Source organism: Quercus robur, chromosome 9 (genome assembly GCF_932294415.1).
Source record: "Quercus robur chromosome 9, dhQueRobu3.1, whole genome shotgun sequence".
Classification (NCBI taxonomy): domain Eukaryota; kingdom Viridiplantae; phylum Streptophyta; class Magnoliopsida; order Fagales; family Fagaceae; genus Quercus; species Quercus robur.
The window spans coordinates 43,592,167-43,608,371 of NC_065542.1; the positions used below are offsets into that span (position 1 = coordinate 43,592,167).

General features: G+C 35.4%; 1 protein-coding gene and 1 pseudogene across 1 annotated transcript; one reads left to right on the forward strand and one right to left on the reverse strand.

Moving 5' to 3' along the window:
* Window positions 1-1,657: 1,657 nt before the first annotated feature.
* On the forward strand, window positions 1,658-8,638 carry LOC126698552 (BRCA1-associated RING domain protein 1). The gene is made up of 13 exons (XM_050395862.1): window positions 1,658-1,954; window positions 2,070-2,123; window positions 2,247-2,317; window positions 2,870-2,965; window positions 3,066-3,490; window positions 4,005-4,307; window positions 4,459-4,559; window positions 4,866-5,055; window positions 5,173-5,279; window positions 6,230-6,320; window positions 6,884-7,049; window positions 7,478-7,596; window positions 8,079-8,638. Exons 1-13 carry the CDS (start codon window positions 1,833-1,835, stop codon window positions 8,415-8,417), a joined length of 2,184 nt encoding a protein of 727 aa, XP_050251819.1. The 5' UTR covers window positions 1,658-1,832; the 3' UTR covers window positions 8,418-8,638.
* A 4,506-nt stretch (window positions 8,639-13,144) lies between these two features.
* The window catches only part of LOC126698553 (protein NRT1/ PTR FAMILY 5.2-like), a 61,377-nt pseudogene continuing 58,316 nt past the window's right edge, over window positions 13,145-16,205 (reverse strand).

The following is a 16,205-nucleotide window of genomic DNA, read 5'->3' on the forward strand; positions in this document are numbered from 1 at the left end:
TAAAATATCTGTTTCATGGTGTAGTTGCCATACCTGCTTCCCCAATAGAGCATTGTTAAATTGCCTTAAATCTTTGAACTCACCTTGAAATGGTACGTCAAAATATTTTGTTCCCATGAATAAACTGGACAAAGTTTGAAATAATATTCAAAACATTGGTATATGTCATGAAGCACAAATTTCTTATCAAGAAGAATATTGAATTAAAAAAAGAAAAGAAAAAAGACCACTTATAAAAGATGGACAGGCTAAGAAAAAAGGAAGTAAAATTTTGAATTGCTAAACCAAATTTGGTAACTCAAATAAGGTAATTTTTTATAACCAAAATATGTGTGGCTTTTTGTTTCCTTTTTAGTTAATGCAATCCTTAATGGTCCCAAATTCTTTTATTAGCAAAATAATAATAATAATGAGTACTGCTACACACACACAAACAATACATTTTTTTTTTCATATTTGTTGAATTGTCAAATTTTCATTGAATATTATCTGAACCTACAAGCTATCATTGATATCACATCCTATTTCACATTCTTACCTACTACTTACCATCACATAAACAAGTATCAAATTTTGTTATTGTAACTTTTATATTCATAGATTAAGGGTGTGTTTGTTTGGAAGTGAAATAGGATGAATAGTTTACCAAAAAAAAAGAAAAAAAGAAATAGGGTGAATAAAAAACTATAAAGGGAAAATGGGAAGAAAAACTTTTTTTGAATGTATTTAGTTAGGTAGGGAGGAAGGAAAATAAATGGTGGGGTTCAGATGTTTTTTCTTTGAGCCCATCAAAAAGTTTTCTCCCAAAAATGAAGAAAAAACTAAAGGGAAAAAATGAGACTGTTTAATGGACAAAAATACCCTTGTGCAAATGAGCTTTGTCCGTACACTGCTCTTTTTTTTCCTTGTTATCTCTTCTTTCCTTCTTTTATTTTATTTTTTTATTTAAGTATACGTTGCTCATATTTTTTATTTTTGCTTTATTTTGTGATTTTTTTGGTTGTGTCACTTTTTTTGTTTTAATTAAGCATAATTTTTAACAAAAGTATATGAATAAATTTATACAAACTCACTTTTTTCATCCTCTAATTTTTCACTTCCAACCAAACAAAAAGTAAAAAAATTAAAATTTTTTTATTTTCTCACTATTTTATATCATTTCACTTTTTTTATCCCTCCAATTAAATGGACCTTAAAAAAAATGCATATAAATATTATCTATAAGAATAATGTTAGGGCTAAAATAGTTATTACAAATTTTATCACAACTCACCTACAAGAGAAGTCGTGTATGATAAATTTGTAAACCTACCGTTTTTATTCCGCGCTCTAATTTTTCACGTGAGTAAATTGTAACCAAAATAGTAGCTCTACCATTTTCTGCCCATAAGTTAAGATGTGTCCCGTCAAATGACAAATCAACATTAACAACAAAGCACGCCCGGCGGGATTTCCTGAAAATGAAAAAACCCCAAAAATAAATAAAAAAAACACATGAAAAAGCGCGCGCACTTCAAAAAATAGAAAAAACTCCCCCCTTCGCCCAAACCCAATCAGTCAAATCAAATCAAAATGTCAAATCTGCGCGCCCTGCTAATTCCCATAAAATAAATCCCAACCGTACACGTGTACTCCCACTCTCTCAAAATCTCAAACTCCGACGCGCCAAACACATAAAACCTCCTACTCTCGCTCTCTCTCTCTCTCTTTCTCTTTCACTCTCACATTTCCAAACTAAAACCACTCTCTGTGGTCTCTGCTTTACTTTGGGTTTCGTTGTTTTTATTATCTACAATAGTTGCAGTTTGCTGTTGTTTCCAGTGGTAAATGCAATGGAGGATTCTATGAATATGAAGAGTGATAGGAGTAGTAGTAGTAGTAGTAAAACACTTCTCATCAACCCATGGCTTTTCCATTACCACAAACTCGCTCTCGAGCTCAAATGCCCTCTCTGGTATTATATATATATATTTCTCTTCAATTATTTTTTACTTTCTTTTGGATTTGAGAAAATGCTAATTTAATATTTTTGTGGGTAAATCTAATATGGGTTTTGAATGATGTTGCAGCTTAAACTTGCTTCGCAAACCAATGTTACTCCCATGCAATCACATTTTCTGCAGGTTAGTTTCTTCTTCTTCAACTAATCTTTGATATTTTTACTTTTTTATTTATTTATTTTTCACATGTTGTCCTTGATCTGACTTGTATTCTGGGTTTGGGTTTTTTTTTTTTTTTTTTTGCAGTTGCTGTATACCCATTTCAGCACAGGTTGGATCAGACTGCTCTGTCTGTAAAGCTCAGTATTTCAACAAAGGTATATATAATAAATGCTGGGTTCCTTTTATTTTTCTACAAATTAAATAGGTTGCAATGATTTTTACTCTTCTTTTAAATGAATTTTCTTGGCATCATTTATCTGTTGGATATATCATACTGCATGGCTTGTTGTTTGTTTTGATGGAAAATTTCAAGGAAAATTTTTCCCTCTGCCCCAATTATATTATTTTCTAATAAAATCATTTTACCCTTGAAATTACACACCAAACATGTATTTTTGCAGGGTTCATTAGTATTCTTCGTAAATATTAATGTTATTTAGATGTTACCCATCAGGAATATAATTTCAGAATGTTTTTTTTTTTTTTTTTTAATGTTGTTTTCTTGATGGGTAGTATACATTGTTGCAGTGTTGCTGAACAATGCTTTTCATGTTTTTAAAGCTTACTTTGAGGGTTTTTGTTAAAAATAAGATGGAAAATTTAAAGTATTTTTCATCAGAACAAGCAAAAGACATGCTGATTTTATATTTTTGTTTTCCCTGGCCTGTCTTTTTTGATTGTCTAACTAAATTACTCTGGCCTGGCAGATTTAAGGATTGCACCTTTCATAGAAAATTTGGTTACAATCTTCAGGGGATTGGAAGCTACTTACTGTTCCAATCTTTTTCAGCCTGTTTCATCTGGTACAGTATAGCCGCTTATGTTGTTTAAATTGAGTTTGTTTCCTTTATAAGATTTCAAATTGGAAGCTACTTATTGTGTTTTTACATGCTGATCATGTAGATTCTGGGAGGGTTTTGGAGCAAGGCCAGGCTTCACTTTATACTGGTAAATTTAGTAAGGAGAGTGTTGAAGGGGCTAAATCAAGCAGTGGGCAGTCTGTCTTTTCATTAACGGCTAATAAGCGAGTTCAGGTTCCGTTGAATTTGAATTGTTCTGTTGAAGATGGGGTTGGCAAGAATGATAAATTTGAGAACTACAATTCACCAGTAGTTGGTAAAGGTGGCAGGGAAGGAGACAAATTTAATGGTGCCGTGAATATGAATCCACCATCAGACAGTCTACCAATGAGACCTGGGAACCACGAAGAGTGCAGAGTCGTGGAAATAGAAATGAATCAGGGGGCACAGTCACTACCAGATAGCCCTCTATCGTTTAGTGATGCCAAGGGTTCGGATGACGACAGCTGTGATCGGGGCAGTGAGCATGTAGGAATTAACTGCTGTTGACTTGATAACTTCTTTGTTACATAGGTTTTTAGTTTGTTTCTATTTTCTTGCTGTTTACTACTACCATTGCTACTTTGTCACATTTCTCTTTTTCAGTAAGCGATTAAGCTGAAGTGATTGTTAGATGTTTTGCAGTTCCTTATTGATTTTCCCCAATTGTTTTTCTGTGTTTTGTTCATAATCTCCACAATGGCAGCTTCATAGACAAAAACTGGACCCATGTATTTGTGTTTTTTTTGCAAGCTTGGCGAAATTATGAAATGGGGAAATTATTGTAGACACCACTAGTTATAGGGAGAGTATAAACAATTCTGACAAATGCAGATTTATTTCAGATGTTTTGTTTTATCCTCCACACATTGTTCTATTTTAGTAATATTTTGTGTTATTAAAATGTCAGCTATCTTGTGGCAAATAGATGTATTTCATTCTTCTAAATTTTATTTTTATCAGAGTTGCTTGAATTCTCATGTTTACCTTTTTGCATTTTCAGAGTCCAGAAAATTCTTTGAGCAAGGGAGCCATGAACAAAAATTCTGAAGATAGGAAGAGGCTATTGAGACATGAGCGTTCTGGCAATGAAACTGAAGATGGTCATTCAAGGGACATCAAGAAGCAAAAGAAATTAAACGATGGCTCATCAGAGTTCATTCCTTCAGTTGTTTCACATTCTGAAATCTCGGTGGCTCCCAATTCTGAATTGGAGCTTGAGTCTAGGGTGCCTCCTGTTGCTCTGCAGCATGCTGTGTCAAATAAAAGCATTTGTGCATTTTGCCAGTCTTCCAAAGTCTCGGAGGTGATTTTTCCAGATTAGATCAATTTAAGTGATATCTCTGTGTGCCATTTCTTTTGTTGCTAAAGAATATCCTTGAAAGATTGTCTGAATATTTTGCAAGTTACAATGCTTTTGGTGCTAATCCCCTTGGTTTGTTGATAAATTCTTCCAGACTAGTGGCCCAATGTTGCATTATGCTAATGGGAAAAAGGTAGTGGGAGATGAGGCAACCCATTCAAACGTCATACATGTTCACACAATATGCATTGATTGGTATGTCATCTTGGCATTTCAAGTATTTCTGAAGTGATTTTAATGATATTTAGCTTTCTTGTTTATCTCTTAAGACATTTTAGAAACAATTATATGAAATTGGTTTCTTTTTTTTGTGTATATTAGGGTTATATAACTTTAATGGTTCTCATATGCCTTTTTGTTTTTTGCCAAAATAGGTCAAATTTGGTCTTGTTTAATTTATTTGTTTTTTTATTGGCAATCATATGTAGCCAAATCCTCTTTAGCCTTTCCTTTTCTTATCTTTGCTATTAGAGGATGATATAATGTAATTTCAAAATGCAGGGCACCACAAGTATATTATGACGATAATGAAAATGTTAAGAATTTGAAGGCAGAAGTGGCAAGGGGTGCTAAGCTCAAGTGCAGCAGGTGTGGAAAGAAGGGAGCAGCCCTGGGTTGCTATATGAAATCCTGTCGAAAAAGCTATCATGTTCCTTGTGCAGCAGAAATAGCAAATTGTCGTTGGGATAATGTAAGTGTTATGCTTAGTATCATAGTTGGGGATGTTTCTTTTCGTGTTCTTTTTGCTTCAATGTAGTGAGTTAAGCATTAAGTATTAATTGGCTTGTTGGGTTTTGATTTCTTACAGGAAAACTTTCTCATGCTCTGTCCAGCTCATTCTTCTGTCAGGTTTCCAAATGAGAAGCCCAAGTCTGGAAAACAAGTCTTAAAGGATCATCCTGAGCCAATTCAGAAGTAGGACATCACTTCTTAGTTCTGTTGATACTTGAGTGATTAATTGAATTAGTTTTAGTGCTGCCTACCAACCAATAGTTTCTATTGGCTTCCTTCTTCTTTCCCCCCCTGTTAGTGCAAATTGGCACAGCTCTTCCAATGATTGCTTTTTTCAATGAAGTGTGAAAATATGTTGATAGCATCATCTCATTCTCAAGTGTTAGTACATGAATATGATGAGTCTTAATATGAATCCCCTGTCCCCATTTTAAAACAAATAAAAATAAGATGAATTTTTCATTTCATGGTTACAGCATTGCTAAGGCCAAAAAAAAAGTTTGGAGGTGGAAAGTGAATTTTCATAAGTGGAAATGGGGGTTTATATGTACATTAGAAAAGATCCATTCTACACCTGTTGAACTTGTTCTTTTTTCATAATCTTTTTACTTGTAAAAAGAATTTTTAACATGGTGTCCAATGTCTTGGAAAGTCAAAAAACTTAAAAAATTCCAAATCTCTAGAAATGCCAAACATGGATCTTGGATCATTTGTTCTTTTAATATTATTTTTGAAAATTCTTTTATTATCTATTGATTCAAAAGTATTTTCCTGTTTGATGCTTTATGTCAACTGTAATTCAACTTTCAAACTAGAATTAGTATGTGTGCATTAATGTAACATTCTGTAATGTTCTTAGTTTTTGCTGCATCCTACACACAAACACACACTAACTCTCACTTTGGCATTCGGTAGGAGTAGGTTATGTTTAATGAAAAAATGACACTTTTCAGCATTATTATGGGAGAGTTTTAAGGTAAATGTTTGGTTTAGGATGACTGCAGAGAACCCCAATAAATAAATAAATAATGTTTGGTAATTTTTTTATGTTTGTATCTTGTGTATGGTAGTTACTGTACTATTGTTTGTATGACATATGATTTATCTCCCATTTTCTGCCATTCTAAATGCAGAGCAACGCAGCAGTACAACGGTTGGGAAGCTCCATCAGATGGAGCTAAAGAATGGGTTTTATGTGGATCTGCTCTATCCACAGAAGAGAGGGTTAGTTCAAACAGAGTTTGTTTTTTTTTTGATTGCTTGATTCAGTCTCATAACATGGAGGAAAATGAAATAGTTTTCTTTTCTGGGATGTTATCAAAACTTTGAGATTATTGATTTTGTTTGCATGGTTTGCAACGATCTCATTGCAACCAAATGATTAATTTGTTCTTAACGCATTTTGATGGAAAATCACTGCATTTATATTATCACAAAATCCTCTTAGATGATTTCCTTTCCTTTGTTTGGTTAAGATTGTTTGGGAGTAGTCTCTCTTTTTCTTTTCTTTTTTTTTTTGGGGTGGGGGGGAGAATTGGAAGTTGTCATGTTAAATTGGAATTGTTACACTGAAGCAACTGCCTTCAAAGATTTCTGACAAAACATATACTTAACTAGGTTTATTTTGACGTGGTCCCACACTAAGTAGTGTCAATTAGCCTCCATGTGGTTGGAAAGTTGGAAATCCATAAAAGTATGTGTGGTGAATTATCTTGTTTGTAATTAATCAAGTCATATGCTTTTGCCTTTTTTTATTTTTTATTTTTAATATATATTTTCCTATGCAGATTCTTGTGGTCAAGTTTGCGAGCATGTGTGGTGCAACTGTGACCAAGTTCTGGAAACCAAATGTAACACACGTGATTGCAGCCACAGATGCACAGGGTGCGTGCACCAGGACACTGAAAGTTCTAATGGCCATTTTGAATGGGAGATGGATTCTTAAAATTGACTGTAAGTTAATACCTATGGCTTTAACGTTATTGGTTGCCATTGATTGTGTTGATCACTGTTGCTCTTCTTTGGCTTTATTGAGTTCAAGACTGAATAAATTAGTTTCTTGTCTGCATTTTTTCATTTGTGCTGGCTCCTTTAAAGGAGCAAGGTTATTTTCTTTTCCTTATTTTGACAAGGAGATGGTTTTATTTTTTTATTTATCTTTTTTTGGGGCGGGGGAAGACTTGTAGATCACATTGAGGACAGTCGTAATGTTTTCTATTCTCTCTCTTTTGCTTGAGAAATGGAGTAATATTATATGAATAAACTGGAAATCTGCCATAAAAAATATTATTGATATCTCATGCGTTTTCTTGTTTCTTTGTGTAGCTATTATTCATTTAAATGATTAGTTGTTGATGCAACTTGAAACGCTGGCTTTGCAGGGATAAAAGCATGCATGGAAGCCATGCATCCTGTGAATGAAGAACCTTATGAAGTTGGTCTTGACAACCATGGTTGTTGTGATGGCCCCAAAACTGGCAGGCTTTTGGCTTTAAACAATGTAAGGCTAAATCTGTCTTGAATACTTGCGTGCAATATGACTGATGGGAGTATCTAGATTATGAATATTCTGACATTTACAAGCACTGTTGTTTTAGCGGGCATGTCTTGCAAATGGAATATCTGGACTAGTTTACCAATCATTCTCTCATAATAATTCACTTAAAGTAGGACGCCTATCTTATTTTGAATGATGCCAATTTGCATTGTAATGTTGAATTTGGCAGAAGGCAAAAAAAAGAAGCCATATCTAGCTGTTAAATTATCTTGGTGTCATCAAATTTGGGATCAAAACCTTCTTTTGGCTGGGATGGAAAAAATTGGAGAACTATGCATGCTGTTTGGCCTACTATTTGTTATTTGACATGAAAAAGAATTGTACAACATTTTTCTCTGTTAGCATACTTTTCTTATTTGTTTCGTCTCATGATATTTGTGTTTCCTATCTTGTTTAGATAATTGATTTTCTTAATCCTCTTCTAGGCGCCAAAGCTCTTTAATGGGTTGAAGTTCTATTTCACTGGTGGCTTTGTGCCTGAATACGAGGAAGACCTCTGTGATTTGGTTATGACAGCAGGAGGTACTGTTTTGAAAAGTAAAGAAGAATTGGTGCCACAAAGCTGTGATGGCCAGGCAAAGATACTAGTTGTTTACAACCTTGATCCCCCACAAGGATCCAAGGTAGGAGAAGAAGTTGATATTCTTTGGAAAAGATTAACTGAGGCACAGGATGTAGCTGCCAATATTGGATCCCAAGTCATTGGTCACACATGGCTTTTGGAATCAATTGCTGCATGCGAGTTGCAGCCTCTTTTCAGCTGACAGCATTTGTCAACTATTTTGTTGTCTTATCAGTACAGGATTATTACCTGCTTACCATTCTTGCTCAAAGCTATCGTGTATAAAATTAAGTTAAAAATTAGATAGAGCTTTATTTTATTTTGGGAACAATTGCAGGCTCTTATGTTGCTAACTTTTTGTTAGCTGATAAAAAGCATTTGTCACTCATATTTTGTTTATCATATAAGTTAAGGATTATAATCTGTTTATCATTCTTATTTAAAGCACCCCGTTTATGTGATTATGGGTTTTTTTTGGGGTTCACCACTAACTCTACTTTGTTGTCTATCACTAACGACTTATAATCTCAGTAGATGTGAAATATTTTGTGAAAATTACCGTTATTCTAGAGTTATTGATCCATAAAATGCGTCTGTTTTTAATTTGTTTATATTCGTCACAGGCTTTTGAATCTTCCTATCTATACAGACTTCATATTAAAAGGAAAACAGAATAGGACCACCGAATTGCAAAGACATCCAACGGGCCTCAAAAAAAAAAAAAAATCGAAAACAACGGCACCCTACCTTCTTTAGGTCTTTCTTGAAGCCCATTTTTTGATTTGTACCCAAAAGCCCATACAGAGGAAAGCTCAATAAAAAGTAAGGCCCTAAGACCCACAAAGAAGACTAAAGAGCAAGAAAGGTCCAAAGAAAGAAATGTAAGGGATAGCAATTTGCCGCAGAATACAGTTTTGCCGTAGATTACAGTTCTTTGGCAGAATGGTTTTAGCAGATAAAGACAAATTGGGCTTAAGACTCTTTTGATCTAGTCAACATTATTTGGTTTACAAAGGCCCAAATCTTTTTGTACAAAAGGATAGGTATGAAAACTAATATGAAAAAACACGATAAAAAGAAACAAGGAATAACAGGAAGTGTCAGTAGCAAGAAATGCGTGAAGGAAAGAAAAGTCAAATTAAAGGAAATGACAAACACAGCAGGAAACGCATGAAGAAATAAGACAGAGACATGCAATAGAACAAAACAAAGTTAATCTACTATAGTAGAAACGGTGTGGGAATGAAAGAAGACAAAAACAGAAGATGGTGGAGCAAGCACACAAGGGTCAGAACACCACCAACCTGTACCTAGCCAATACAAGGGAGGTGGACCCATGGTCAAGGGGATTTAGAGAGTGGTTTGGTGGTGGGGGGGGGGGGGGAAATGGGGTCTATATTTGGTTTCCAGTCGTGACTTCTTTTGGGAATATACCTTACTGGGATGGTATCTTATCCAAAGAAGTAATAGATGGTTGAGACTATCTGACGCATGCCATAGAGCTAGGTAGTGAGGTAGTCTAATCTTTATTCATTTGAACATAGAGGTAGAGGTATACAGCAAGAACAAACAAAAGAGAATTTTGTCACAAAATGAGTAATGGTGCAGCAAATGTATTCTGGGCAGAGGTAGTGGTCGGGCAACCAATGGGTTGGTGGGCAATATTGAAGGAATGCCCACAACAAGCCAAAAACAGTTGATGAAGTACTAAGGGTAAAAGGGAGAAATCCCATTGAATTGGCTCACTATAAAAAGAATAAGCACCTAAGGGGGGAAGCACCTAAGGGAGGCACTTAGAAAGAGAGAGTCACCTAGAGAGAGGGACCCAAGAAAGGAAAAGACCAAAGGGGGAACAACCTACGACAAAAGAGTAGTAAGAAACTAAGGCTGCGTTTGGTTCAATGTAAATCGAATTTCGAGTGTAAAATGAATGCAGGGGAAAGTGAATTCCTGTAAGGAAAATGAAATCTGGATATTTGGTTCTGCAATAGAAAATAGTCCAGAAAACGATTTCCGGTGTTTGGTAACATTCTGAAAATGTTATTTTCCTACAAATTTTTCACATTTTCTCAGCTCCCAAACAAATTTTATAACAGAAAAATTCTTACATTTTCTTAGGATCCAAACCAATATTATTACAAAAAATCAAAATATATAAACAATTAAAGAAGCAAAAATCAAAATCATAAGACCAGTCGTGAGAGAGGGACAGAAAGAGAGAGATTAGTTCGTGTGACTTGGTGGTGGCGACGGTAGTGGTGACATGGACACGGTGGGTCGATCTAAAGGTGGTGGCTCGAGCTAGGAGTGGGTCACCCACTAGGTGGTTCGATCTAGGAGTGGGTTACGCACACGGAGGACAAATCAGCTCATGGGTGGGTTGCTCATGGCGGTCCGATTGGCTCAGGGGTGGGTCGTTCACTAGGTCATGGACTCACGGTGGTCCAATCTATTTTCCGATGGCTACTCTAAGAACGAGGGATGGATCGACGGAGGATGAGGACAAGGGATGGGTTGGCGGAGTACCCTTTCCTTGCTCGGCTTGAGGGATGGGTCTTCTTTCTTTGGGTGTGAGTCCGACGAGGATGTGCTTTAGGTGGAGTGATCTAGGCGAAGGGCGCGGAAGTGGGGGCGGCACGATCTAGGCTGGCCTTGGCTTGGCTGGGCGGTCGGGGCTTGGCGTCGGACTGTGTGTGGAGTTGAGGTTGGTGTATGGGCTGGAGTTGAAATGAGGTTGGTGCGTGTGTGAGAGGAGTGAGTAATTCCAGAAAGCATTTGAAGGTAAAATGGGAACGGAAATGATTTTACGGGTTGGCAAGTCTTTTTTTCGCCCAAACTGAATTCTATTTTCAGTTTGACTTTATTTTCAGGTGGTGCCAAACATGGACTCGGGTGTAAAATATTTTTCAGAAATCATTTACACCCAAAACAAACACATCCTAAGAGTAAAAGAATGAAGAGAAAGAAAGAAAGTGGTAAAAAGAAGAGAGAAAACACAGCAGAAATAGGTATCAATAGACCATCTTTTCCCTCCTTAGCAAACCCACTCTTTGCAGTCCTCCAAAAGTAAGAGCTAGTAGCCATTTAGGCCTATTCTTCAAAATGCACAACTTTGATGGCAAAAGCCTATGACAAGGTTGTTCAAGTTGCGGTTTGGATTCCTTCTTGGTTTACTTATTCTATGGGAAGATTCAATACTTGATTTCGATTGCAAAAATATTTTATTTCACTTGTTAGAATTTATATCTGCTGTATTTAGTCATTCTACTGTAGCATGTTTTTATCACGTTTGCTATATCAGTTGTCCTGCTGTGGTATCTTTACTTGTTGTACTAGTTATTCTGCTGTAACACCTTTTTATTATATTTACTTTGTTACCTATTATACTAGCTAAACCTTTTCTACTGAAACTTTCTTATTCCTTTGTTATTACGTGTTTTACTTTTGACACAAATTAATCGTTATCCTGCCATAAGTATATATACATATACATTGTTTCTCATGTTCTGCAAAAATATATTTTATATATGTATATGTGAATACATATAAGTGTATTTATGAATATATGTATGTATATATTTGAGAATATGCTAACCCATGTAAACTAACATTTGCTTGAAGGGTATTTTCTTTGGGTTTTAGATTTATTTATGTGCAGAAAGTAGAAAAGTATTTCTACAGTAAGAAATAAAGAGTGGTCATTCATGTTGCAGAAAAGTGCAGAAAACTTTACTACACAGTAGAAAGTTTTACTGCACAGTAGAAAACTTTAGGGTATGTTTGGTTGGGTGGATTTTAGGGAGGATGGAAAAAAAAGAGTGGAAGATAGGAGAGAAAATGAGTGGGAAGGGTGTTTAGTTGAGAGGGGGGGGGGGGAGAGAAAAGTGGTGGGGCCCACAAGTTTTCTCTTCTCCCCCTTCAAAATACAATCTCTCCAAATTTGAGAGAAAATTGGAGTGAAAAGTGGGAAAAATATTTGGACAAAACTGCCCCCATCTCTTTTAATGTTTCTGGCTTTTTTTTTTTTTGACTTTTCCTTTCTCAGGTAACGCTGACTTTTTGTTTTTGTATTTTGTATTTTTTTGTTTTTTCTTTCTTTGGTTGGTGGGTTCTTCTTTTCCCTTTTTTTTTTTTTTTTTTTTTTTTTTTTTTTTTTTAAAATTTTAAGTTTTATTATTTTTTTGAGAAAACACTTTTGGATGATTTCTTGTGCTATTTTTTGAAATGTCCACTTTCATCTATATACAATTTTTTTAAAAAGTATAATGTATTATTTTTTGTTTTATTTAAGATGGACATGATGATAAATTTATACAAACCTTATTTTCAACCAAACACAAATGAGGAAAACTAAAAACTTTTTCATCATTCCACTTTTCCATTCTCCCTCTATTTTCTATCCTCTCACTTTTCCATCATTCTAACCAAACGAATCCTTATTGCACAGCAGAAAGTTTTATTGCACAGTAGAAGGCTTTATTGCACAGCAGAAAGTTTTACTCACTTTTCCATCCTCTTAACCAAATGAATCCTTACTGCACAGCAAAAAAGTCAGTCTTGTGGCAAAAACTAAAGAAAAGTTCCTTTTGCGGTAAAAATAGAGGATAAGCCCACTTTGTAGCGTCTTTCCTTGAACTTTGGACTCAACATTTACGCATAAATTGGCAGCGACAGAATGGTACTTTGGAGCCCATTCCGCAGAGTGCCAGACCCAACTTCCTTCTTAGAAAAAGCCTAAACTAAATGTTGTCTAATAACATCAAGACACGTGTCTAAGGTACAAGAAACGTAAAAAGAACCCTTGACAGTCTTCTTACTTTGGCGGTAGTAATTAAATTTCCCCTCAGTGGGAAAATAAAACCATTTCAATGCCACTCCCTAGAATTGTGAAAGATGCTTGTGAAATTCATTGGAATGAGTCTTCTAAGATTGGATAAAATTTCCTTTATACCTGAGTTTTTTGAGTCATTAGGATGGAAATTGAAAATTTCTGAGGTACGCTTACAATAATCGTATTTGATTATGAAAAACAAGCAATATACATAACTTTTTATAAGCTTAGTTCCGTCTTCAAGACTTCATTATCTCGAGACGATACTTCATTATCTTGAGATGATGCTTTGCTTGAAGTTTCCATGGCTATGCCCCTCTTGGATTCCATCACGTCAACATTGTAAACGAAGTGCTTTGCTATAAGCAGAAAGAAGAAGAAGTTGAGAAAGCTGAGGATGGCCAAGAAAGCATAATAGTAATCTAAATGAGATGCATTTAGATTATCCAAAATCCAGCCCTTGTGGCCATGCCTCTTGGTCATATATCAGCCACTGTTTTTAAAAGAAAACTACTGAGAAATTGACTGATTCCCCAGGTACTAGTGATATATGAGGTCCCCAGGCTTTTCATGCTTTCTGGAGCCTGGTCATAGAACAACTCTAGCTTTGCAACTTCCACAAAGGCATCAGCGATGCCCACCAATCCAAACTGAGGGAGGAGAATGAAAATAGTAAGAGGAACTGTATCACTTTTGCCAAATATTTGGTTTTCTCTTGCAACCTTGAGTCTCTTTCTTTCAGCAAGGCAAGCTGTGACCATGATAATAACATGTAACGTAAGGCCAATTCCTAGTCTTTGTAGACTGTAGTAATGAAATCCCTCTAGGGTTCTTTGTGTAGCATCGGATTGTTGGAACGAAGAGGCGGCCATAGATTACAAGGCTTATCAGCATGAAGATGGTCACAAATGCTTGGTGGCATCCTGGAGGGATTTCAAAATGAGGATCCATGCTCCTATTTAGGGTGGTGCCTTGTTTGATAAAAAGTGTATTTGATTGAGCTACAATGACGCTTGGTATGATTGTTGCAATCAAAATTGGAAGCATTTTCATCATTTGCTTGGTTTCTTCTACTTGGGTCACTGGACATAACATCCATGGTGAGTCTGCCCTGGTCTTTACCGCTGCTTTGTCAAGGAATCTGCAGGCAATTTTGAGCAAGGTGGGGGATGAGATGGGGAACCAAAAGGGTCAAATAATGCAAGTATTTTAGTTCTCTTTGTATGATTTTTGTAAAAACAAAAAATTTAGTAGGGGAGTTCTTTGGTTGATCAAATTCTGGGAACAGAATTTTCCATATCATATTATAATATGTACAAATAATATGTGTGTTATCAGAAAATATTTCCAACACAAACAACATTTTTCCAAGTCTTGGTCAAACATTTGCATCGTTGTCCTCAAATTTATGCCAAGGATTTATAGTTTGTAAGATGGTGGAGGTATGCTAAAATGATCTTTTAGTACTTTGTAGGTTTGGCTGTTTTCCATAATCTTCTCAAAGAAACTGAAACAGTTAGGCAAAAGATAATAAAATTGCTTTTGTCAAAAGACATTTTAAACCTTATAATTTAGGGGTGTAACAAAATTAAATCTTGAAGTTTTAAAAAGTAAGAAATTAAACTTTATAGTTTCAAAATTATCAAATTAAACCATAATATTCTAAAAAGCACAAATTAAACTTGAGAGCATTGAATTTGACGTTTAACATAGGCTGAAAGTTTAATATGTTACTTTTTGAAGTTTCGGGATTTACTTTGTTACTTTTGAAACTATAGGATAGGTTGGTCTCTAGAAGATTCCTGTATGTTTGCTGCTTGAGTGAGTAGGTTGGTCTGGTTGGCAGATGAAGTTTGCTTGTTTGTTCAATTGGTTTGTTGTGTGCACAGGCTTATGCTGTGTAATTTTGTTTTGCTTTAGGAAATTTTCATTCATTAAAAAAATAAAAAGAGCTCAGAAGTAAATATGTAATGTAAAAGTGAACATGTGTATGAATATTGTGACCGAAAATTCTGAAGTCAAAAATAGGATAGAGGGTTAACCTTAATGAAGGAGTGTACTCAATTCTGTATTTCCCATTTTTGGCATATTCTTCCAATCTCAACTCATGAAGCTCTTTTGGGTCATTTGGGACAGTTACCTTCCACTTTCTTACAGCAGCCACAAGTACTTTAGTTATCTTAATGATAGGACTCCCTGAAGGCAGTTTGTGTCTATAAAATGGAGTACCCACCAAGAACACCAAAACTGAAATCAATAGGCCAATTGTTGGAAGGCCATAGCCAAGGCTCCAACCCACATTATCTTGTATGTAGATCAAGAAAGTGTTAGAGAAGAGGGTGCCGAAGAAAATGCTAAACACCCACCAATTAAAGAAGGAGAGCTTGTGGAACCTTTCCTTGGGCTCAAAGTCATCAAATTGGTCTGCCCCCATGGTTGAAATGTTGGGCTTGGTTCCACCAGTCCCAATAGCAATTATGTATAAGGCAAAATAAAATATACTCACTTGCAAAGATGAGGCTGGTTTGTTGCAGTCCACTGCTTTGACCTCATGACCACAAGATGGTGGTTTTAAGGTTGGCAATGAGACTGTTAGGGTTAAGAGGCACATTCCCTGTGTACAACAGTTAACTTAATACTTTGTCACCGTGAGTGAACATAGGTAAAGAATTCTTTCATTCACTTTGAATAAATTAAACTAATGTATTGATGAAACTATCATAAAATGCCTGTATACTTTTAATTGTTAGGATCTTTAGGTTGTTGGCAAATTATATGATAAGTTTGGGTGTAATTTCAAAATTCAATTTTACAATGCAATTAATGTATTGTTGTGGATTTAAATTTGTAACAGGTTAAAGAGGTGACACTTTGCATGAATGAGCTTGGAGGGTCTAGCGAATTCACTTTTTGAAAAACAGTTGAGGCAACAATTTCGCCTCTCACTTTAATTAGGACATTTTGCTTGAGTTAAAATTCTATAACTTTGAGAGAATTTAGTTATGACCCTCACTACAAAATGAGCCCTCAACCTCTCTTTATAAGCCCCGTTTTCCATGAATTTTTAAGACCCAATTTCCATATTAAAGAGTTAGAGAAAGTCCTAAAAACCATTCCACATCTCTATCTTCTCCCTCTCCATTTAACCAATTTCATGAA